This window comes from Dysidea avara, chromosome 6, assembly GCF_963678975.1.
Source record: "Dysidea avara chromosome 6, odDysAvar1.4, whole genome shotgun sequence".
Lineage (NCBI taxonomy): Eukaryota > Metazoa > Porifera > Demospongiae > Dictyoceratida > Dysideidae > Dysidea > Dysidea avara.
The window spans coordinates 25,578,221-25,599,386 of NC_089277.1; the positions used below are offsets into that span (position 1 = coordinate 25,578,221).

Consider the following 21,166-nt stretch of genomic DNA (forward strand, 5'->3'; position numbering starts at 1 on the left):
TCATGGACAAGTTACTTTCTGTGTCGCCAGTGGCTTCTGAGTTTGTAGCTAGTGTTGGCTGTGAGTCCAGTAGTTTTGATCTAGGTTGCTCTGAGTGAGTAGGCTGCTGAATGCTGTTCTGCAAATATGTTTTGATGAATGACTTAATGTTTCCAACTGTCTCTGTTATTTTACACTGAACCTCTTCGGTTTCAAGAACTTCCGTCTCTAATTCATCCTCGTTTTCAATGAGTGAGAGGATCTTGGCGTCTAAATCAGTAAGTAACTTTTCCTTACGATTAAGTTGATGAATTAACGACTCCAGAGCTGTAGAGGTTTTAATCCTTGTCTCTTCGGTAAGGTCGGTAGTGACCGTGTTCAGCAGTTCATCAGAATTAGCGAACAATCTCGTGAGGTGTGAGCGGTAGCCTTTTCGTGAACCGCGGTGCCGTTGAATGTCCTCCATCCTGACCTAAGGTAAATGAGAGCAACAACAAGTGTTCGCAACAAGGTATCGCTTGCCTTTAGTGGTACCGTTAGGTTTGCCACGGTACCACGACGTCTAGGTGAGTGGTTAAAAAATAATGTCGAAGGACAAGCGAAATCCTGGAGTAAGGCAACAGATCCTGGGATACAGCACCAGATGTCGATATCGGGACGTTTAGAAGGAGACCAGGTTCCTTGTTGTACACGATTGATCGGGAAGGGAAGGATACCACAACACGCACACTCGATCTAATAACACACTACATACTCCAATTATAGCACATCATTACATCATACTAAATATAGCGTTACTTATAATAGCTAAAGTACAGTAACAGTTAACTATCTATGACAATCATCAGTATAGCTTTGTTGTCATTGTGTGAATTTTTTTAAGGATTCAGAATGAAATAACTAAATAAACAGTAAAACTATACACAATTAAGTGCATGGTGTGCGGTAATATGAACTGTTGATGATGAGTGCTGGTATTAAGGCACAGCCTATTGTGTATACCAGATCAGCACATTCAGTATTGAGGCTATTATTATTCCACTAGGGACTTAAGTTTTATAGTAATAGGTAAGTGCTTTATGTTGAACCATGACAGAGTTTAGTTTAGACTGAGCATAATTATATTTTATTTATTTATTACTGTGTATAGGACTCCATCAAGGAGTATAACACACAGATACAAAACAAAATCAAAGTAAATTCAGATGCTTTAACAAAACGTCCTTAAAACAGTTTATAGATGGCTGATTGATCACATCTTCTGGCAAAGTGTTCCATAATTTAATAGTGGATGGTAAAAAGGAGAATAAGTATTATTAGTCAGTGAATTCCCCCTTGCGCAATACACTGCAATGATATACAGTAGCTATATATAACCGTCACCCTATAAGGCGATAATGACACAGTATTTCGGGGAATATCATAGGGGAATTTATAGACTGGAGCCATACATGCTTCACGAAATTCTCTAGGGGCATGTCGGATGTTGGTTCAGTTCTCTATAATGATCATCAACTGTAGCTGATTGATTAAAACCTCTCTACCACGCACCATGTCTGAAGATATTGGCGAGCTATCAATACCACTCCTGCTTCCCGAGAAGGTACGATAAACAAACGTGCGAAAACTGAAGTTCATGTTGATGTATTTTGCGTCTTTTCGTTTCAGTTATTATAGATAGCCCCACCTGCTTGGCGTGCACGCAAAACATGTACACATACATCATTCTGCAGCTGCTTCCGTATATTATTTGTTACTTTAAGAATTTATTGGCATTATTATGGTGCATAGAAACTGTGTTTTGTTATGATAGAGATTAGCCACAGCACATCAGGATGATCAATCAAACCTGACTCTATCTGGCTGCATCTGCTTGTGTCTAACAGCTCTCTGGTATGTTGCAAAAAATTAAATGAAATTGTTTGAGACAAATTATGTGATAAACATAATTGTTTGTTCTGTATGGCAGCTCCAAATTGATTTTGTACTTCTCTTTCAATGTAAACAACTGATTATCCATACCTACAGTATTTCAAAAGTTGTTAATTGAATTTTTTATAGCAAAATTGGTCAGTTGATTGGTAGACACTATGCTATCATGTCAATACCTTTTAATTATATACAAACCACATAAACGTATTAGCTACATACATAGCTCAATGAACTTACCAGATGTTTTGGTATTCATGGGGGATGATAGTACTGGCCGGATCTACATATACCTACAGATAATGTTTATTTTATCTACTGACTGTTCTATTAGAGTATCTTGATTTTTGCAACAATTCACAATTAATTTTGTGATCTTTTTTTCTTTTCTTAATAATTAAGGAAGGTCCTATGAACTACCAGTTTCCATCATCTGCTTTGGTTGTCCTTCAGCTAAAAGTAGTTGTAGTCCCATAATAATTATGCTTTACTGATACCATGAATTATCAACTGCCAATACTTCTTGTTGGCTACATGCATATTTTCCATAACCAGCTACAGGTGCTAATATGTACTATATCTGAAAAATCTGCTCTATTCTGCAATGGATGTTGCAATGCAGTGTACACTCCCACCATGCTTCAGATCAATCACATGATTGACACACAATATATACACAAGATAACAGAGGCGTAGGCAGGATTTCCAAAAGGGGGGTTCTGCCCTAAGTATAGAATCTCCACAGCGGGGGCCGTGTACACGTGTACACGTGTAAACATGTGTATTCTAGTCCATTCGCAATAGCGAGTAGAGGCAGGGGCGGATCCAGAGTTTGGAAAGAAGGGGGGCACCTTTCTGAAAAACAGTTGAAGACCAAAAAAACTTGCTGAAAACCAGTTGAAGACCAAAAAAAAAAAAAAAAAAAAGAAAGGTCACGACAATAATAGCTAGTTATCCTTACCAACTATATCACGTCTGTTATGTAAAATAAAATCCTATTTATAGCTTCATAGGTAAGCTACACTGCCTCATGAACATTGTGACTGCTTTATTAGAGTAATTGACTGCTCTATTAGAGTATCTCTTAACTCTGAAAAGGGGGTTCGTCCGAACCCTTTGAACCCCCCCTGGCTACGCCCCTGGATAATCTTATATCAACAATGAAAACCACAAATCTTTTAGATGGGTCTTTGTTTTTAACCTTAAGACTAACTTGGCTGTTTTTGCCAGTTCATTACAATTAAGGATGAACAAGGTCACATTCAGAAAATCATGCAGTAACTGATCCAGCTTATCAATCAGACATCGTCATCACACCTCCTCTCCACTAAGATGTTCAAGCTTCACTTCAGAGAGAGAGAAAAAGAAGATATTAAATTTGTAAACCGAATGATTTTGTAGCATGCCATGTTAAAGATTTTCTTCAAGTTGGCTTACTGTATTTGCATATATACCACTTTCAACAAAAACCCTATGAATGAGGTGACCATACACATAATAGCTTTGTTGTTTAATCTGATCAATGCATGAATGTAAGAGTCCTAGTTAGACGTATGTGTGTTATATATTTATTAGGAGTGGCTTGAAGCAGTTAAGAAAACAATTCTTGTAAGTGCTAATTGTTTGAAGCAATGTTTGTGTGCATGTGCATGTGTTGTAGATATAACACATTAATTTTATAATGATTTTATTGCAAAGATATCTGAATGATTAGATTGTAAATACTGTAACATCGAAAAGTAATAATAACAAACTCTTGTGAGGGTCTGATTCTGATTAGTTGGGTGATGATCGAGCAACACTAACACAATAAATTAAACTTTTGTATTTTGTCACTGCTAGGTACTCCATTGAGATATCCACTATGATAGCATCACCTTGATAATCCAACATCGGACATAAATGTCTTGTGTGTTGGATTGCACGTATTACTGTACATATTTGTAATGCCATACATGTATACTTTAAATAGGAATATTGTTTTATGTGATCTTGAATTTCTTTATAGTGTATACTGCATACTGTGGAAACCAGGACAACCAGCAGGTATAAAGCTCTGAGTTGGATATGTCTATAAAAATGTACATGTAATTCATTACATGTTGCTCATAACTTCTAAATAGTACAGTGCACTACATTTACACTGTATATCTTTGAAAAATTAGATTGCAAGACTAAATTCAAGCTGACAATTTACAACTACAATTGACACCATTCTCATGTACTACCATAAAAACAGTATCAGTATCATGGCCTCAAGGACACTCCTCATAAGTATACCATAACTTCAAGTTGTACATGCTTGTAAGTACCGTAACGTTATCTTGATCCTATACAAATGTTCACAGGCTGGATACAATGCACATTAAAGAAATAACGTGTTACAATTTCTGGAGATACTTGTTATTGCTACAGTAATAATTATGAGTAATAAGTTACTATCAATTCTGTACACTTTATATAATCACAAATGTTAATACTGTACTGAGCTGTTGCACAAATAAAGTTTACAGGCTGTATATACATAAAACTTTATAGCATGTTCATTATGTCTTAACACTATAATATTAACAATTGTTGTTCTGTATTTTTGGCCTTTAATATCAGTTTGTATTGTGTTTCTGTAGAAGAACCACCGGATTGTGAAAAAGGACGTAAAGTATGTAGCCAAGTATTTTCATCTGACATACTTATGGCATGAGCATATGTATGCATGATGTCACCTCCACACTACATTATACTTAGTTTGAGTGACCATAGTTACAGTCCATGTGATGTACATGCATATGGGTGCATAAAGTTCACAGCAATACTGGAAGAACATATAGGAAGACAAAAGAATAGAGAGGACAACATTCAAACTTATTGTGCTTGTACTTGAGAAGGCTACGACATAAAAGGGCACATACTTCCTTCAGGATGGTACAAACACTAGAGATTGAGATACTTACAAATATTAAATAATTAGAAGCAATCATGTTCAGATGCTCTAGTGGAGCAGACGTCATGATGGACAGCATTATCAACATGGACGTGTTGATAATGCTGGTGTTGATAGTGTTGATAATAACATTGATAGTGTTCTTACTCTTCAGCTTTACTAGTTTACCAGTTCAGCTATAGCCTTTTAATCATTTAGAAAATAACTAGTGTGCTCTGTAAATGTGACCCATCAAGTTTAATAACTCAAACTTTTCTTGCCTTTAACCTACATGTAATTTTGCTGCGTTATAGTGCTATAGTCAACTGTTTTATATTAAGTAGCTACTGTTTCTTATTCACAAAGTAAGTTATGTATGATTGTCGAGTCATGCTAATTGGAAAAACTAATCAACTACTCTTGTCACACTGGGTCACAATTATTGACAATACATGGACATTTAACAAGTTATACTGTATGTCTCTTATTCATTAGTACATTTAATACATGTGTATATTGTGTGTTATTTTATGTAAAATTTCTTTGCTTTGCAGGAAGGAGAAAATAGGACTATGGAGCCAAGTACATTTTGGTAAATACAATAAACCTTATTCCAAATGATGTCACTTCTACAAATGACAGATCCTATTTGGGGGACTCTAACGTACATATCAAAGTGCAAGTTTTAATGGGGCTTAGTAAAAATTGATTTACTGTTAAATCAAGGAAAAAGATATCAAGCTATAACTAATAGGTGTGGTTATAAAGGTAACGTTAATTTTATTTACTTAGAAAATATTATGAATCTTCAGATCTGAATAACAACAATACTTGAGTCCCCCAAGTAAGACATCCACATGAATTTATTTGGAATAAGAATTTATACCATTTTTTCTGCATATGCAGTACAGTAGGATCTCCATTATTTGAACACCTGTGTACCAGTTAAATTATGAAAATGTTCAGATCTGTGAATTTGTTCGGATAATTCATTAATGTACAGGGTTCTGAACTACTATAATAGAACATACACTTACTCTAATAGGATAATGACGAAATACTCTAACAGAGCAGTCGCTTGTACTGTTCGAATAATAAAGGGTTTAGATAATTGAGATTCAGATAACTGAGGTCCTACTGTATTAGCATTGCGAGTACATGTATACGTGTCTCCTTAAATTATAATAAATTTACATGGGAGGATCAATACCTGTTTTTGGAGACCCGGTCACATTGACAAAACTAACCCATCTGGTGGGTAATAGGCATGTTGTTTAAATGCCAAACTGTCCTAGCTGTTTGTTTGTTGTTTGGCTATAAAGTGATTGTACGGACCGCTATATAGTTATAACCTGACAACATAAAACTGTAGTAGTTGATTACTTAATTGAGACAAATGTGACCAGCTGAGCAACAACCGGTCATTCAAATTCTATTTTGTTGCTCCTCTGCATGTTATCTATAGTAGCAAAGAAGTGGACTGCAAATGCTTCAGTCTTTTATGATGAACAATCTTGGAGTTATAGCGATAGATATTTGGAACAGCAAGAGATTCAATTATTTTATACAACAATATTTGCCAAATGAATTACAGGTGCTTACTTAATCAATCATAATTCCCAACTGAAACAAACTATGAAGATGGGACTTGGCTCAATCTGTTCACCATGAACTGGCAAATCCATCAAAGTATTAATGCATTTCCCATATGCACAAAGAAGAAGGCTATTTCAGTAATAGAATGACAATAGTAAACTCTAACTCTACTTCTACAATTTCTATTATTAGAGTATAGTATGCTTTGAAGTTTGGCGTTAATGAGGTATTTAAATCCAATAGATACTCAAGGGTAGGTATCTAAACTGGTTAGATACCAGTGATAATTTTTGTCATGTGCGTCATGTGTTTTGCTGGATTCCAGTCACAACAGCCATCAGAAATCATCGCTAGAGTATAAAGAAACATCGCTGGATGATAAAGATGATTGTATTCATCTAGGAAGCTTACCGGGTAGTTTTAACACTAATTCGATCAGGAAGCCACGACAGTGACCATAGCCACACAGGCCATAGTCTAAATTGGTTATTGCCCAAATCTGTGGTATCTTTGCTACTTTAAAGACCTTCGGAATGGCACATAATCACCTCAGCTTCCCCCTCGGTGATTATTGTACCATTCCTCAGGTCTCTAAGATAGTAAAGATACCTGGATTTGTGCAATAACCTACACTTGTTATTACAAGATTGAGATATTCTAATAGAGCAGTCACTTATAACAGCATTTATATAAATATTCTATAACGTCAACAGATTTATTAATCAATTTGATGGTCAAAATGATGTAGAGTGTGGAATTTCAGCGGAATATTTCTATACTTCTTGGTGATACAAAACTGATTATGGGCATAACTATACAGTAACTGCTAATCTGCAGTTTTTTAGTTATAGACCTCCTGTATTTATATCATACACTTGGGTGTATATACAAGCACATCCTCAGTACACTTAATTGTAGTTGAGGCAGAAATCAAAAATTAATAATGTTTTGCTAGTTTACATTGCCATTCCATTTTGTCAGTGGCTTCATGTCTGTATGTATGGGCTCACTCATAGGAGGATCTGAGTGAGGGCCAAGGGGTGCTGTGCCCTCCCCAGCTCTTCTATTGCCCCACTCACAGTATTATACTGATACCAGAAACTGGAATCATGCATTCACACTGAATTCAGAAGTATACTATAGAGAGACAATGGGCAAATAGAAGACAACAGTTATAAATGTACTTTACAGTTATACTGTACATTGTAAAGAAAGTGAGACAAATAGGTTTGATTTTTTGTACCAATATCGAGATACTCTAATAGAGCAGTCGCTACTCAGTAATAATTCTAATGTCAGAACAATACTAGTTATACTTTTATATTTTGATTTAGTACACTTTACCATCAAACAGGTTTTATCTCAGATAGGCTAACTAATCTTTATATGTATTGCTAGCATGCACTTGGAAGCTAAATGCTATCAAAATGCTCCCATATTCAAACCTAGGTCTAATTTTTAAAAATTGTCACAAGCTACAGTCTTAGCTACAACTGTACGAGTGTCTATCGTTGTACTGAATAAGGTTATGCAACTGAATATAACTTGTGTACTAGAATTCCTCTTAGTGGAATAAACACTGTTGCACACTAAAATTTCTTGCCCCCCCCCCCCCCCCCCCCCCCTGACAATACCTCCTAGATCCACCTATGGGCTCACTAGCTAACTGATGCATTAAAATTAGTATAATTATTATATGAAATGAAAAATAATAAATGCCAAGCATACAGTAAGCATATATTATACATATACCTATTCACTTATTGATTTCTACTTCCCACAGGAGATTGGTGGATAACTGCTTGTGTTTGGAAGATCATGAGACTCTACAAGAACATAATCCTGATTCTTCAACTAGTGGGATACCACCTCCTGTATGATAATTTGTTTTCATGTATTTAAGTACTTTGTATAGGATTTGGCACTAATTATTATTAAATTCTGAAATGTCAAATGTTTAAATCCTACCCACTAAGTTAGAATACTACAAGAATTCTAATTACAAGGTACATGTAATACTAGTAGACAGAATATTCAAGCTGGAGTATGATTCTTTAGGATTCAGAAATATTACACTGTTTATGTTTAATATGACCCTTTTGTAAAGTTGCCTATTACCTAGACCCTTTTGTGGTGGATTTTTGGGGTATGTAAGTTACTTAGACCCTTTTCATGTTTATTATGTGCATCTATTCTGATAGTACTGGCAACGCATTGCTACCTGAAATTAAACCCATAACTGTTGTTACGGGTGGAGTGATGCTTGTTTCTGCTAATTAATGCTACATTTCTCTGTTACAAGCAGCTGTCAAGAGTGTTAAAGTACAACAGTTACATAAAGGGTTTAAATAAGTTCTATGGGGTCTGCATAATTTTGTAGCCCGATGGCCCTGTGTTGTGGCATCTCTCCTTCGCTCAGGCATTACTACAGGGCCTGAGGGCTAAATTACGTAAACCCCTGTGGTTTGAAGTCTAACTATTACACATATTAACTATTTTCACATGTATGTACTAGTGTCTTTGTATTTACGTTTTCCATTTTATAGCCACTACCTAATGATGGTTTTAAGTGCTACTGCAATGCTATTGTACAAGTAAGGAGTATTCTGTGTTATTTGCAAGGGTCTACTGTAGTTCCAAGGTTCACCACTCGATCTAGTTGATATAGTGAAAAGGATCTGGGGTGCAATGTTCTAGAAGTTTGTACTCTAATTTTTGAAGTAGAGTTTCAATTAATAAATTTACATGATCCTCTTGAGTTATATTTATCAGTTTATGTGGTGATTAATTTCCATGAACAGTTGCCATAGCTACTCATTATTAATGCTACAGCATCAACAACATCATGCTTTAGGAGTACAATCACTGTGTGAAATTTTGCTACATGGTATGCACCTTACTTTGCATTCTGCAATTATTCCATATGGTCAGGAATATTTGGCTGTTATATTAGAGTATCTCGATCTTGTAGACGGTTTTGTTTGGAAGGGAACATGCCCCCTGTGCTTTCTTCTGGGTCTGTCATTGAGGTGCCATTAAGAGATTTGGGTACCTATGTTTTGAAAGAAATTTGTTGCAAGTCACTTGGCTACTAAGAAGGTGTTCAATACGAAAATACCTTCTGCCTACTACCCACAAATTTGATTCCTTTTTATTATTCTATAGTCTTGAAACAAATGTACCATGACTGTTGGAGATTTATAAAGATATTCCTTTTCCACCTGCCTACTATATTTTGTGTGTTAATATGTACGTATGTTGTGTGGTATGTATATACTTTATTTATATGACAGGCTATGAGTCATGTACAAGGATTTCATCAGATGTTGGAAGTGCCTCAAAAAATTGCCCTAAAATCTAAAACTGTGAGTATTCCTCAAGTAGCTAGCATGTTTATTAAGCGTGTATTTACATGTAATAACAATACAAAAAAAATTTATTTTGCACTTACCATTTCTGTTTTGTGTAAGCCTTGTATATATAAAGATATTATATTTACTTCTATCCCACTGAAGCCCTAAATCAAAGTAAAAAACTGGAAGCATATGGTAGTTAAACCCCAGTGCATATATGGAAGACACCATATATTTACACATTCAATTGAAAGAAGTGTAATCAAAGCAAATTGAAGCCTAACACATATAAAATACAAGCTCAGCAAAAATTAAAGCAATACACATTGTAAAACTACAGTCTTGTCCCCTGTCGCCCACGCGCTCGATCACGTGAAGGGCACATGATCAAGTGTGTGGGAACATGGGGACAAGACTAGACTGTATAGTAAACCACAAGTTCAACAAAAATTGAAGCCACACAACTGTCATGCTTGTCTAGCCTTATTGACACGTTGTTTGTGAACTTGACTGCTTCAAAGTGTGGGATAGAAGCCAGTTAAACCCCACCATGAGTAGGACATCGTAGTTATCAACCGGAGGCTGACATGTTGAAGCCTAGATATCCTACTCATGGTGGGGTTTAACTATAACTTACATATCCATGTATAATATATATATATATAGTTGAGTGATGCAAATGCAAATTTTTTTGGCAATTATGTATACTATATGTGGCTGGATTTTGGAAAGAATAACCAAAATTACACATCAACAGTTTTGAAATAAATGGTTGTACAAATATCAATCCTATTAATATACTGTAACTAAAGGGTATTGAACAAAATTAATGTACATGGTAAATATGCTTATTTATAAGCGCTGCACCATAGAGTCGGGTTGTTAAGCTCATGTCTCTATTAGGTGCATGTTATTTGTTAAGCACATACAAATTTCTTGTGATTAACCATAGCTGATAAACTCACGTGACCCAATGCGATACTGAACACAACGACAAAGCTACACACAGGAAGAAATGCTGGAAGTACTGGAAAATTAATGTCTCCTGGAGCACTCACATCTCTCTTGAGGTCTCCCTTCACTATGTATACAGCAAATCATCCTTCTGGATTGTAATATTCTTGTTCATCACTAAGGATTTCACCCTGAAATGGAGTCAAATATCCTAATACACTGGCGTAATGACCACAAACTACTCTATTACAACATAGTAATTCCGTGTTAAACACACCTTAGGCGTATGCACCTAACAAATAGTGCTTTTTCCAAAAAAAAATTTCTGACTTTATGGTATTGAGAAATGTCACATTTTAAGTATTTAGAGTATTGTAAATGTAGTTGGAGATACAGTATGTATACTGTCCTTGGTAGACTGTAGGACTAGTGCGCACAACACAATACACCAACAAGTAATTTGAATCACTATCATTGGAAAAATCTGAAAAATACAGATTACAACTACATTTATATACACGCAAGCAATTACATAATTTTAGATTACATCATAATCATAATAAATTTGTCCAGTCACTACAGTATGTGTACCAGATATTATTTTTTGTACAAATACAGTAGATGACTGCCAAGTTTTCAACCATTTTTTGTAAAGTCTACTATATCAAACCAACTCCTATAGGTGTGGTGGGGGAAGGGGGGATAGTGGTAGCAGTCTAGTAAGATATGTGAAAAAGTTTTACATCGTTCATTATATATTTTATAGGGACGCCAATTAAATACCGTAGTTCATCAACTTGGTCCAATCAGCACAGAATTATGTGATCTTCTCTGCAAAATCAATCCCACAGAAAACAGTACTTCTAATAGGAATAGTTCAGCACACCAGGATATTAATACCAGACGTTTGCTGTCTAAGGTTAATCAAAGGTCAGTTTGTGGCAATCTATATTAAATTGTATAATTTTAAAATTTTAATTGTCACAATGCTGTCGATAATAAGCTTACGAAAATGCAGTGCATGTTGTATAACATGTTTAAAGCTATTATTTATTATATTAATTGTAGCAAATCAAATTTGAACACCCTACTGTAGCATCTGTATATATGGCTGGGCCTGCAAAAACAGGGCATGTGGATACATGATTTTTGCCTACTTTATCAAACTTTTCATAACATTTTACACCATTATGCTATTGCAATGAAACTTGTAGCCCTCAGTATAAGCATTTAGCATTTAATTGGCTTTATGATGCAACTAACAAAATACAAATATTCTGTTCCAGTACTGAGATGCAACCTGTAGTGTGACGAGGCGTAGTTTGTGTCCACATGCCCTGTTTTCACAGGCCTGATCACATATTGATATATACGTAGAAAGCCAAACTAGCATTCAATGGCATGATCAGGATGAATTACCAGATCACAGAGTGGTTGCAGCTATTCTGGATTATGTGATGAATGCAAGGTGAACATATCAAATTGTATGGTCTAGTCCAAACATGTTGAAATATTCAAGCATTCCGAAATGTAATACATGTAGGAAGAATGGTTCCAGCCATACCTCACCTTGCTAAAATGTTATACCTACAGTGCATTAAGTTAAATGACAACAAATTCTTTCAGAGATTACAGATGCAGATAGTTAAGTAATACTAAATATCATGCATGCATAGAACTCAACAATAGGATATATGAATTGGATAAATACCTATTAACAAAGTACCCTTCTCTTAAAATTTGTTTGTGGAGAGAAGAGCTTTGTTATGAGTTCAACAAAATACCAGAAAATGAATGATATAGCTGAACATTTGGTTTGTTCTTTAGGACATCTCCTATGTGAAATTGCATAAGTTGCAACATACCTGTTAAATATTCATGGTTTTGGTATCTGATTACTCCCAGAGTGATCAATACGCATCAGTTAGTAATTGGTTTGTATGCTAATGTATAGATGGTGGTATGTAGGCAAATAAGCACATGCTGTATCATGTACATACTGTGCTATACTGAAATCTGATCCTGATACTATGCTTATACTATACTACTCACGAAAATTATAGTGCACACATGGGTTTTGGTAACAAGCACATTTTTGCGTACAACTACATACATACTATTAATATACTTACTGTACTATACGTGAGTGCACTTGATATGAAAATTCAAGCAATGAACATCCCATTCCCAAAATGCTTATATATGCAACGTCAGAGGGTATTATATGTAACTCCACACTCATGGTCTCTAGCGTACTCAGTAAGTATCTTCACTACAAAAATTTTAATAAAAAATATTTATGTGCATGATACAAATAAAGTGAAACTTACTTATTGTTTTGTTTTAGAGATAACCACAATAACAGATTCAATGGAAGCACTCAGCAAGATTCCCATGAGTTTCTTAGATGTTTACTGCAATATATTAAGGATGAGCAAGTACAGGTACAGTGTGTATAACACTTTAGAAAATTCAGAATACTATATACATTTATTTTGGATTATTAAATTAGTAGGGAAGCATAATCGAAACTGTGAGGAGCCATTTGTATATTTGTAAATTGCATGCTCCTTGCCTTCAGCCAATATTTGATCACAAAATCAGCACAGTTATTTCAAACTGACATCTTGTATTGTCAGCAAAAATAACTGGGAGTCTTGGACACAAAGGATGACAAAGGGGAGTCCATGACGCATGTATTGTACATGCTGAGGTCATTGAAAAGGCACATCTTGGGGCAAAGTGAAATTGAATGGTGAAGAAATAAAGCCCATAGCCTTATCCATCATTGAGTTATTCTGTTATAGAAAATCTTTAAAAACTTGTTGGAAGGGTTTAGGGTCACTCTGAAGATGTTTATGGGGATTGGCTATGCGTAACAAATACTGCCAAGCTGTAAGGTGAGGCTGGTTTTTGGGTGATACTGTTGGTAAAGAAAGCCCAAACCACACATGATCCCTAATACACAAACTTTGACAGTATAAAACATATGTTAGCGGCATAAAATTATGATGAAATTAATGTGGCTAAAAACTTTGGCAAATCGTCATGTTTTGTCACATGTCAAAACACATTAGCTAATGATGACTGGAAATATACACTTTTGCAGAAAAAGTTTTGCAAACTGAAGAACAATTTGCTAATTGAAATATATAAATTCCTACTATTATATGGTATAGTGGTCCCTACTAGCTTGCAAAATTCCAATTTTTTTCTTATACTTGTTTGCTGTTTGTTAACATTTTTGTAAAATAATTTCTCATTATTTTTATAACACCTCACCATTGAGATGCATTCAGACACATGAGGGTATAGTTGTTTGAATAATTAAACGTGCACCCATATTACTAGGAGTGTATATAATCAATGTAAGTATGTTATACATGAAGCTAGATCTGATCACTTCAGCTTGGTGTAATAAACATTATGATATGATTTTCATTTCTTCACACATAGTAGATAGACTATTAACCGCAAGCCATTCGCAAGCTTCTGTGAATTGACACCTTCACACTGCATGCACAACTGAAATGAAATGGGATGACAAAGGTAAGTGTAGTGTATGTACCACAGTATACATAGAGGCACCTGTTGGGCAGAAAATTCACATATAACTGAAAAAAATCAACCCTATTTCCAGTTACGAAGCTGCACTTGTCTGAAGGCATCAATTAGCAACAAGTCAACAGGCAAAAAGTTGAAAGTGTCAGTTACAAAGAAGTCAGTCATGGGCTTGGATCATATAATAATTGGTACTGCTAAGACATCGCAAAGGTATTGTGAAGCTGGTTTCTAATCAATGCGCTAAGTGCACACCTTAATGATCTCTATTATACAGCATTACTGTAAGATTAATGTGTTATGTAATTCACTTCATTCTAGTGCATTAAAAATGAAGTTGAGAACTGTAGTGCTCCTGAACTTACTGATGAAATGAAGTCAGGTATGATTTAATACATGGAGATGGAGTGAAGTGGTGTATGGTGTATTATATATGGTAGTATGGTGCATAGGCAAATCAAAGGCTGCCACCGCTGTTACACATCGTGGTTGCAACATACTTCTTTTGGTCCCACAGTCAGGCCATCAAAGGTTACAGGATAAGTGGAATTTTAGAAAAGTTGGAATGGATACAACCAGCAAAAACTGACTGATAAATTTCATCACCTCAATGTGGGTTGCATTACAGTATGTAAATTCTTCATATAGCATTGTTGTATCCTTCCACTACAATGATCAGAATGCTCTAATAGAGCAATCATGAGCATTGAAATGCTCTACTAGAACAATCAAGAATTTGTGAGAGACTACAGGATAACTGACCAATAGTTATGTGCCTGTGTACATGTAAAAATTGGATAATGGAGTCAATTAACACTGAAATTCATCTGGCCTTTTCTTTTAGTCAAGCATATGTGACCAACTGAGCAAAAATCTGCCGTTCTCACAAAATTCCATTTTACTATAATAAGTGTGATACGTACACAAAAATTACACATGTTTAATCACTTTGGTGTGCATTATAAAAACCCATACACCGTTGGATTCAACTGTTCGTGAAAGCTTTGTTTTGTATTTGTTTGTGCAAATGGCACATGAGTTATGGGTGTTTATTTACAATGCAGTAGAAATAAAAGTTTACCATCATCATTTGTTTATTGTAATGGCCTTCTTCTTTGTCTACATGGAGGAGTACAGGGAACACACTATACATTGATGGATTTGCCAGTTTGTGATGAACAGATTGAGCAAAGTCACATCTTTGTAGCTTATTTTAGAAATGAGTTATGATTGAACAAAAAAGTACCTGTTTGCCATATAGTTGCTGTACAAATCAAACTTATTGCTGTTCCAACTGTCTAGCTGCATTATAACTTCAACACAAAACACTGAAACTTTGACTCTCCATTCCTATGTTACTATAGATAACAGAGAAGCAATAAAATGGAATTCGAGGAATGTGCAAGAACACCTGGTATTTTACTTAGCCAGTCACATATAGCTACCCAATGATGGAATCAATCATAGATTAACGATGCAGAGCATGGTCATAAAAATAAAGGCACGTAAGGTCCTCAGACATGTATGACCAAACAGGACCACAAAATTTAGAAGGGACCAGTGTGGGCATGGCAAGGAAGGCTTTATCCAACACTTTAAATACACATGCTATCACATCCGTATACTACTGTATGCACACTTTTGTACATAGCTATGAATTAACAAGCCTGAGTCATATCTGGTTGTTGAGTTGATTTGGGAAATGATATGGGTTTCAGAACCTGTACAGGGGCATAGCCAGGATTTTCTTGAAGGGGGTTTGAATTTTAAGTAGAATGTCTTTAAGGGAAGGCCTGAGTGCTTCCCCCTAGACCACATTTGAACAAAAATGATACATACACAAAATGTGCCCTTAGGCAGTAACATTAAAAGGTGCTATTTGTGCATCTAGCTAGCTAAAACCTATACACTGTTATTTATGCAGCTTATAGAAACTATAAACCTTTTTGTAGCTAACAATAACTTAATCTTCACTTCCAGACAACATACTGCCGACAGCCAACTTCAATTTCTTTATCACATGTATGGGAGCCCTATACACTTGAGTCCCTTAATTGGTAACACTTTCTTCCAGGTAGACATTATTCTCAGTCAGTCCTCCTGTTGATGGTCAGTTACTTCAGACTTGGCTTGTACTCCAATGTATTCAACACATTGTGTGCCCGCAACTTGTGACAAATAAATAAACCATTCATCAAGTAAATATACATCAACTATTTACAGTTTGTGTTCACCTGACACATGTATAACACAACTACTCAAGTTTATCACAGCTGCTGCCTTGTAATATGTCTCAACCAACCAACAGTCCTTCCATGCATCACGTGTGCTACTGATCACATGATGCATTAGATCTTAATGATTTGCAATAGTTCAGCATTACACTAATGAAATGTGACCCTCAAGAGTATTACAGAGGAGTGCCAGTGTGCAAAGTAGCTACCAGAGAACTCCAGGGTTGTAAGATTTGATGTGATTTTTAAATTTAAAAAAAATGCTTCTGAAAGTGAGGTTCGTCTGAACCATCCGAACCCCCCTGGCTATGCCCTTGCTGTAGAGAGCAAGGAAGAGGTAGAGATTTTAAAGAATATTCATGTATGAGAACAGTGGGAGAGTTAGGTCCTGCTCAACAAACTATGTATAAGGGACTTGCAAATCATGCATGTCCATGTGATTGATGGGGACACTAGTGTGACATAGTGGCATCATGCATGCCAGGGAGCTTGAAACATTGCTGATAACTGATGTAAGTACATAAAATAGGTCTGCAAGCACACGTACAAATCATCTAGTACAAAAGATCATCACTTATTTCAAATGCAAAAGTGTACACAGTAAAAACTACACGTGAAAGCTTCATGTGCAGAATGGATAACTGGCTATAGTATGTTCACGTTGAGCTGAATCCTGAAAAACAGCTAAAAATTAAAAGTGGACTTTTTCGCAACAGAGTTAACATTTCAGCCAACCAGATGATTATTGGTAACAACAAAGGTGTCAACAACAGACATGTATGGTTTGGCTCCATTACAAGTTTGTGAAAGGGCTGTAATGGACACTGTACTTTTATGGCTTCCCCTAGGAAATGTATTGTGAAAATTTTGATTGGCCGTAAATACTATGTCAAGCATTTGAACAAAAAGATTTTGAAGTATTTTTAGCGGGTCAAGCAGTACTACAAATGAGCCAAATTTCAAGATCATGTGTATTTGCATCCATGAGTTATTAGATGTTTTTGAGGATCCAGCTCAACGTGAACATAGTATAATATGTACCTACAACTGATTCACAAATGTAAAAGTAATTAACATGAAAATTAACAACAAGAAGTGATCTGGCATCTTCAACAACATAGCAATATTAATCTTATCAACAAATGTTTTCAGTCTTATAACTTACAGTAGTTAAACCGTCATTCACAAACAATTCTCTTGATTGCTCTATTAGAGTAATTCAGTGCCCGTGACTGCTCTTTAGAGAGCACCACAATTGTTTTAGTGAAAAGATATAACAATGCTATGAAGAAGCATATAGGTGTAATTCAACCCACATTGAGGTGATGAGTTTATCAGTTGCTTCCGCTGGTTTTTTTCCATCCCTCTCTCTGTACCCATTCACAACTTCAGTTTGCACTTACTTGTCTGAATGAATTGAAATTACACTACTCAGCAATGAATTTCACTCAGCTACATGTGTGAATGTGAAGCAGTACAATGGCTGGACTGATTGACATTGTGCTTGTACGTGAGAACTGCCCTAACCACCAATAAATTAACTAACCATCAAGGCAGCAAGTATAGTGAGCAAAATCATTCCTCGGGCTCAGCGTTCAGTGATAGCCAATATATGAATGGATCTGCAGAAGGGGGTTTATAGCCTTTCCAATTGCATGTACTTGGCAATGCATAACTTCACCAGTGAATAAGGTACCAGCTTGAACTTTGGTCACTTTACACCCCCTAATATAGCATTATCCCCAGGTGTTATTTTATGGTGATAGATGAAACACATGAAGAATTATGATTCATCAAACTTGGAAATTTTGCAAGGCTGTAGTTAAGATCCCTTTTCACAGATCTGGTCATATATATATACCTGCTTCTTCCATGTTGCAAATGGGTGCTTTTGATCAATGCATACTCCATACTGCAAAACAGTTATAATAAACCATAATTGAATGTCTCTTATTTTACATAATCCCAGGAGAAAGTTCCCTCTGTAAAGATAATCATTACTGAAATTGTTAGTGAAAATCCCTTTTTGTCAATAATATCACTATAACAATAGAGGCATTTACTCAATGGTTTTTGCAGTGAATATATCCATATTGTATGAATGCATGTCCATAGAGTTCAGTGAATAGGTTGTTTATTTACTGGTTAGAATACCGTCGAGCAGCTGACAGAGGTGTCACTGTGCTAGAAAGAGAGATTGGCGGAGCAAACACTAGTACCATTATATGTCGACAATGCTTAAAGGTAGAGATATTCAGTGTGTTACAGGATGCTCTATTTTACTGTTTTTGATGATCTTTCAGCCTTCACAATTAAAAGAACCATTTTTTGATTTATCACTATCTATCCCAGATCAGCAGGTAAAGTTTATTAGCCAGTTCACCCTGCTGTATGTTACATTACTTACTACAAGGTTCAGGTCACAGTTCAAAGGAGTGACCCAAGAAGAGAAACACCTGATTTAGTAGAAAGGCATGAAAGTAGTACCATTTCCTATTGTTTACCAGGTGCTATCAATGAAGAGAATACAAACCTCACAGCTTCAAATAGACAGGAAATTGTGGCTTCACCAGTATTAAATCTATCTTCAAATCCAGGAAATAGTGATGACTCCAAAAATTCCAATGTAAATCCTAAAGTGGCAACTGAATTCTCTGCATTGCAAGAGTACTTGCGCAATGAAGGATTTCACTACCATCCACCATCTTTAGAAAGACCACTGAGCACAAATGGTTTAGAGCAGTCACTGCTTGATTACACAAATGTAGATGTTTTAGGAGATGATCAACGATTCATATGTAACCACTGCAATAATGATCACAGTAAGTTGCAGGAGAAAGGAGCTTTAGTAATGATGTATGTGCTTGTGGTATAGGTTTAGTGAGCAAACAGGCATTGATCATGAGATTACAAAAATTGTTGATTTTGCACATTAAAAGATTTGAAATTGGCAATGTAGCAGTGACTAAAAATAATGAGTTTCTCTCATTTGCATTATTGCTGGACATGGCACCCTACTGTACAAATGGATGTCTACAGGTTTTCAGTCTTTTCATGCACTAGCTATAATTGTTATGTATATACTTCCCCACCTACAGGAACTACAAGATAAACATGGCAGAATCTTGTACGGCCTAAAAGCTGTTGTAGTGCACAGAGGGAGGAAACTCAGCAGTGGTCACTATGTTGCGTATGTGAGAAGATTTAGAGCCCAGCAAAGCACATCAGAAAATTTACCACCTTCACAAAACTGGGAGTACGATCAGAATGCTGTTCATACAGGAGATTGGTATTTATGCAGTGATCAGATAATCACCAAGTGTTCTACTGGATTTGCTGAAGTCAGAAGGGAAGAGGCTTACATACTGTTTTATGAACTATTACCAAAAGTGTAAGCTTTGCATGATAGGTCAAGCTATGCATGAATGTTGTTTAGCTAACAAAATTATTTATGAAATCATTTTTAATGTATCAGTGCAATCTTCATAGGCATAGCTTAGATAGTGAGGCTCTGGTGTCCAGGTTGTTGTAAAACCAGTCAGCATGTGAAGCATGATTTCTTTAGAGGGGTCTGGAGGTATATATGCATCCACAGGAATATTTTTGAAGATTTAGCTTTCTCAAATCAATTCTGAGGGCAATCTTATTTACTGACTGCTCTATTAGAAGAACTGACTGTTCTATTAGGATATTTCACAAATTAAAAGCAGAAAATCGTTAGGGGGCCCCTTTGCCCCCTGGGTTGCTACACCTATGATTTAATTATATTGTGTCATCCCCAGCATCATCAAAATAGCTAATCACAGCACACTGACATGCAGTGAGAGTCTTGGCCCACGACTTTCACTGCATGTCAATGTGCTGGGATTCTTGAACATGCAGTGTTGGGGATAACACGTTATTGTGTAATATAACGAAATACGCTATAAAAACAGGTAATATAACTCAAGTTACTTTACTTACAAATGTAACATGTTACATAGCTAAATAATGAAGTTACTGTAATGAGTCTAATATGAAGTAATCTATTTACTACATACAAGTAAAAATTACTAATCTCATTTGTACTCCACTGAGTAATGCCTAACCACAACAAAGTAATGAAACCTACATAATACTGAATGAAGCTTATTCACCAGCTTCTTACTTATAATCAAGATTTGCACATTGTCCAGCACCACAATCATGTCACGTGATAAAGTGGTAGTTTCATACGTGACAGATTAGGCTGTGAACACAAACTAATAATATTGTAATATTAACATAGTTACTTTATTTTATGGGTAATTTTATGTAACTGTAGCTAAATAGTTTGGTTGCAAATAATACAGTATGTAATATGTAATGAGTTACTTTTAAAAAGTAATTGCCCCAACACTAGTACTGATCATGACCTTGTAATAGCAATGACATTCTACAGGGGTGGTGGATCCATGGCTTGGAAATTCTAGTTTTAGGATTTGAAATTCTTCTACCGCTTCTGGGGGGCTAGCCCCTGTAAACTACTGATCTTTTGCAGAATGGTTTAAAGGTTTTTGTGCACAAATTAGTAGTAAAAATGAAGTTTTAATTCTGAATGGCCTTAATTTTAAAACATGAGTTGCAGGGATATGTGACATTTATGAGTGGTTTATTATTGT

General features: G+C 35.7%; 1 protein-coding gene across 2 annotated transcripts; it reads left to right on the top strand.

Moving 5' to 3' along the window:
* The first annotated feature begins 1,410 nt into the window (after positions 1-1,410).
* LOC136258037 (ubiquitin carboxyl-terminal hydrolase 16-like) lies at positions 1,411-19,997 on the top strand. 2 transcript variants are annotated; one of them, XM_066051339.1, is made up of 17 exons: positions 1,411-1,582; positions 1,793-1,872; positions 3,484-3,516; positions 3,917-3,954; positions 4,536-4,567; positions 5,383-5,420; positions 8,208-8,298; positions 8,971-9,018; positions 9,718-9,789; positions 11,498-11,661; positions 13,079-13,175; positions 14,614-14,674; positions 18,676-18,770; positions 18,830-18,886; positions 18,940-19,348; positions 19,402-19,559; positions 19,619-19,997. In XM_066051339.1, the coding sequence occupies exons 1-17, from the start codon at positions 1,532-1,534 to the stop codon at positions 19,919-19,921; spliced, it is 1,827 nt and encodes a 608-aa protein (XP_065907411.1). In that variant the 5' UTR covers positions 1,411-1,531; the 3' UTR covers positions 19,922-19,997. The 2 variants fall into 2 exon arrangements, with proteins under 2 accessions (XP_065907411.1, XP_065907413.1); XM_066051341.1 differs by lacking the exon at positions 1,411-1,582 and having other exon boundaries at positions 3,751-3,954.
* Positions 19,998-21,166: the final 1,169 nt, after the last annotated feature.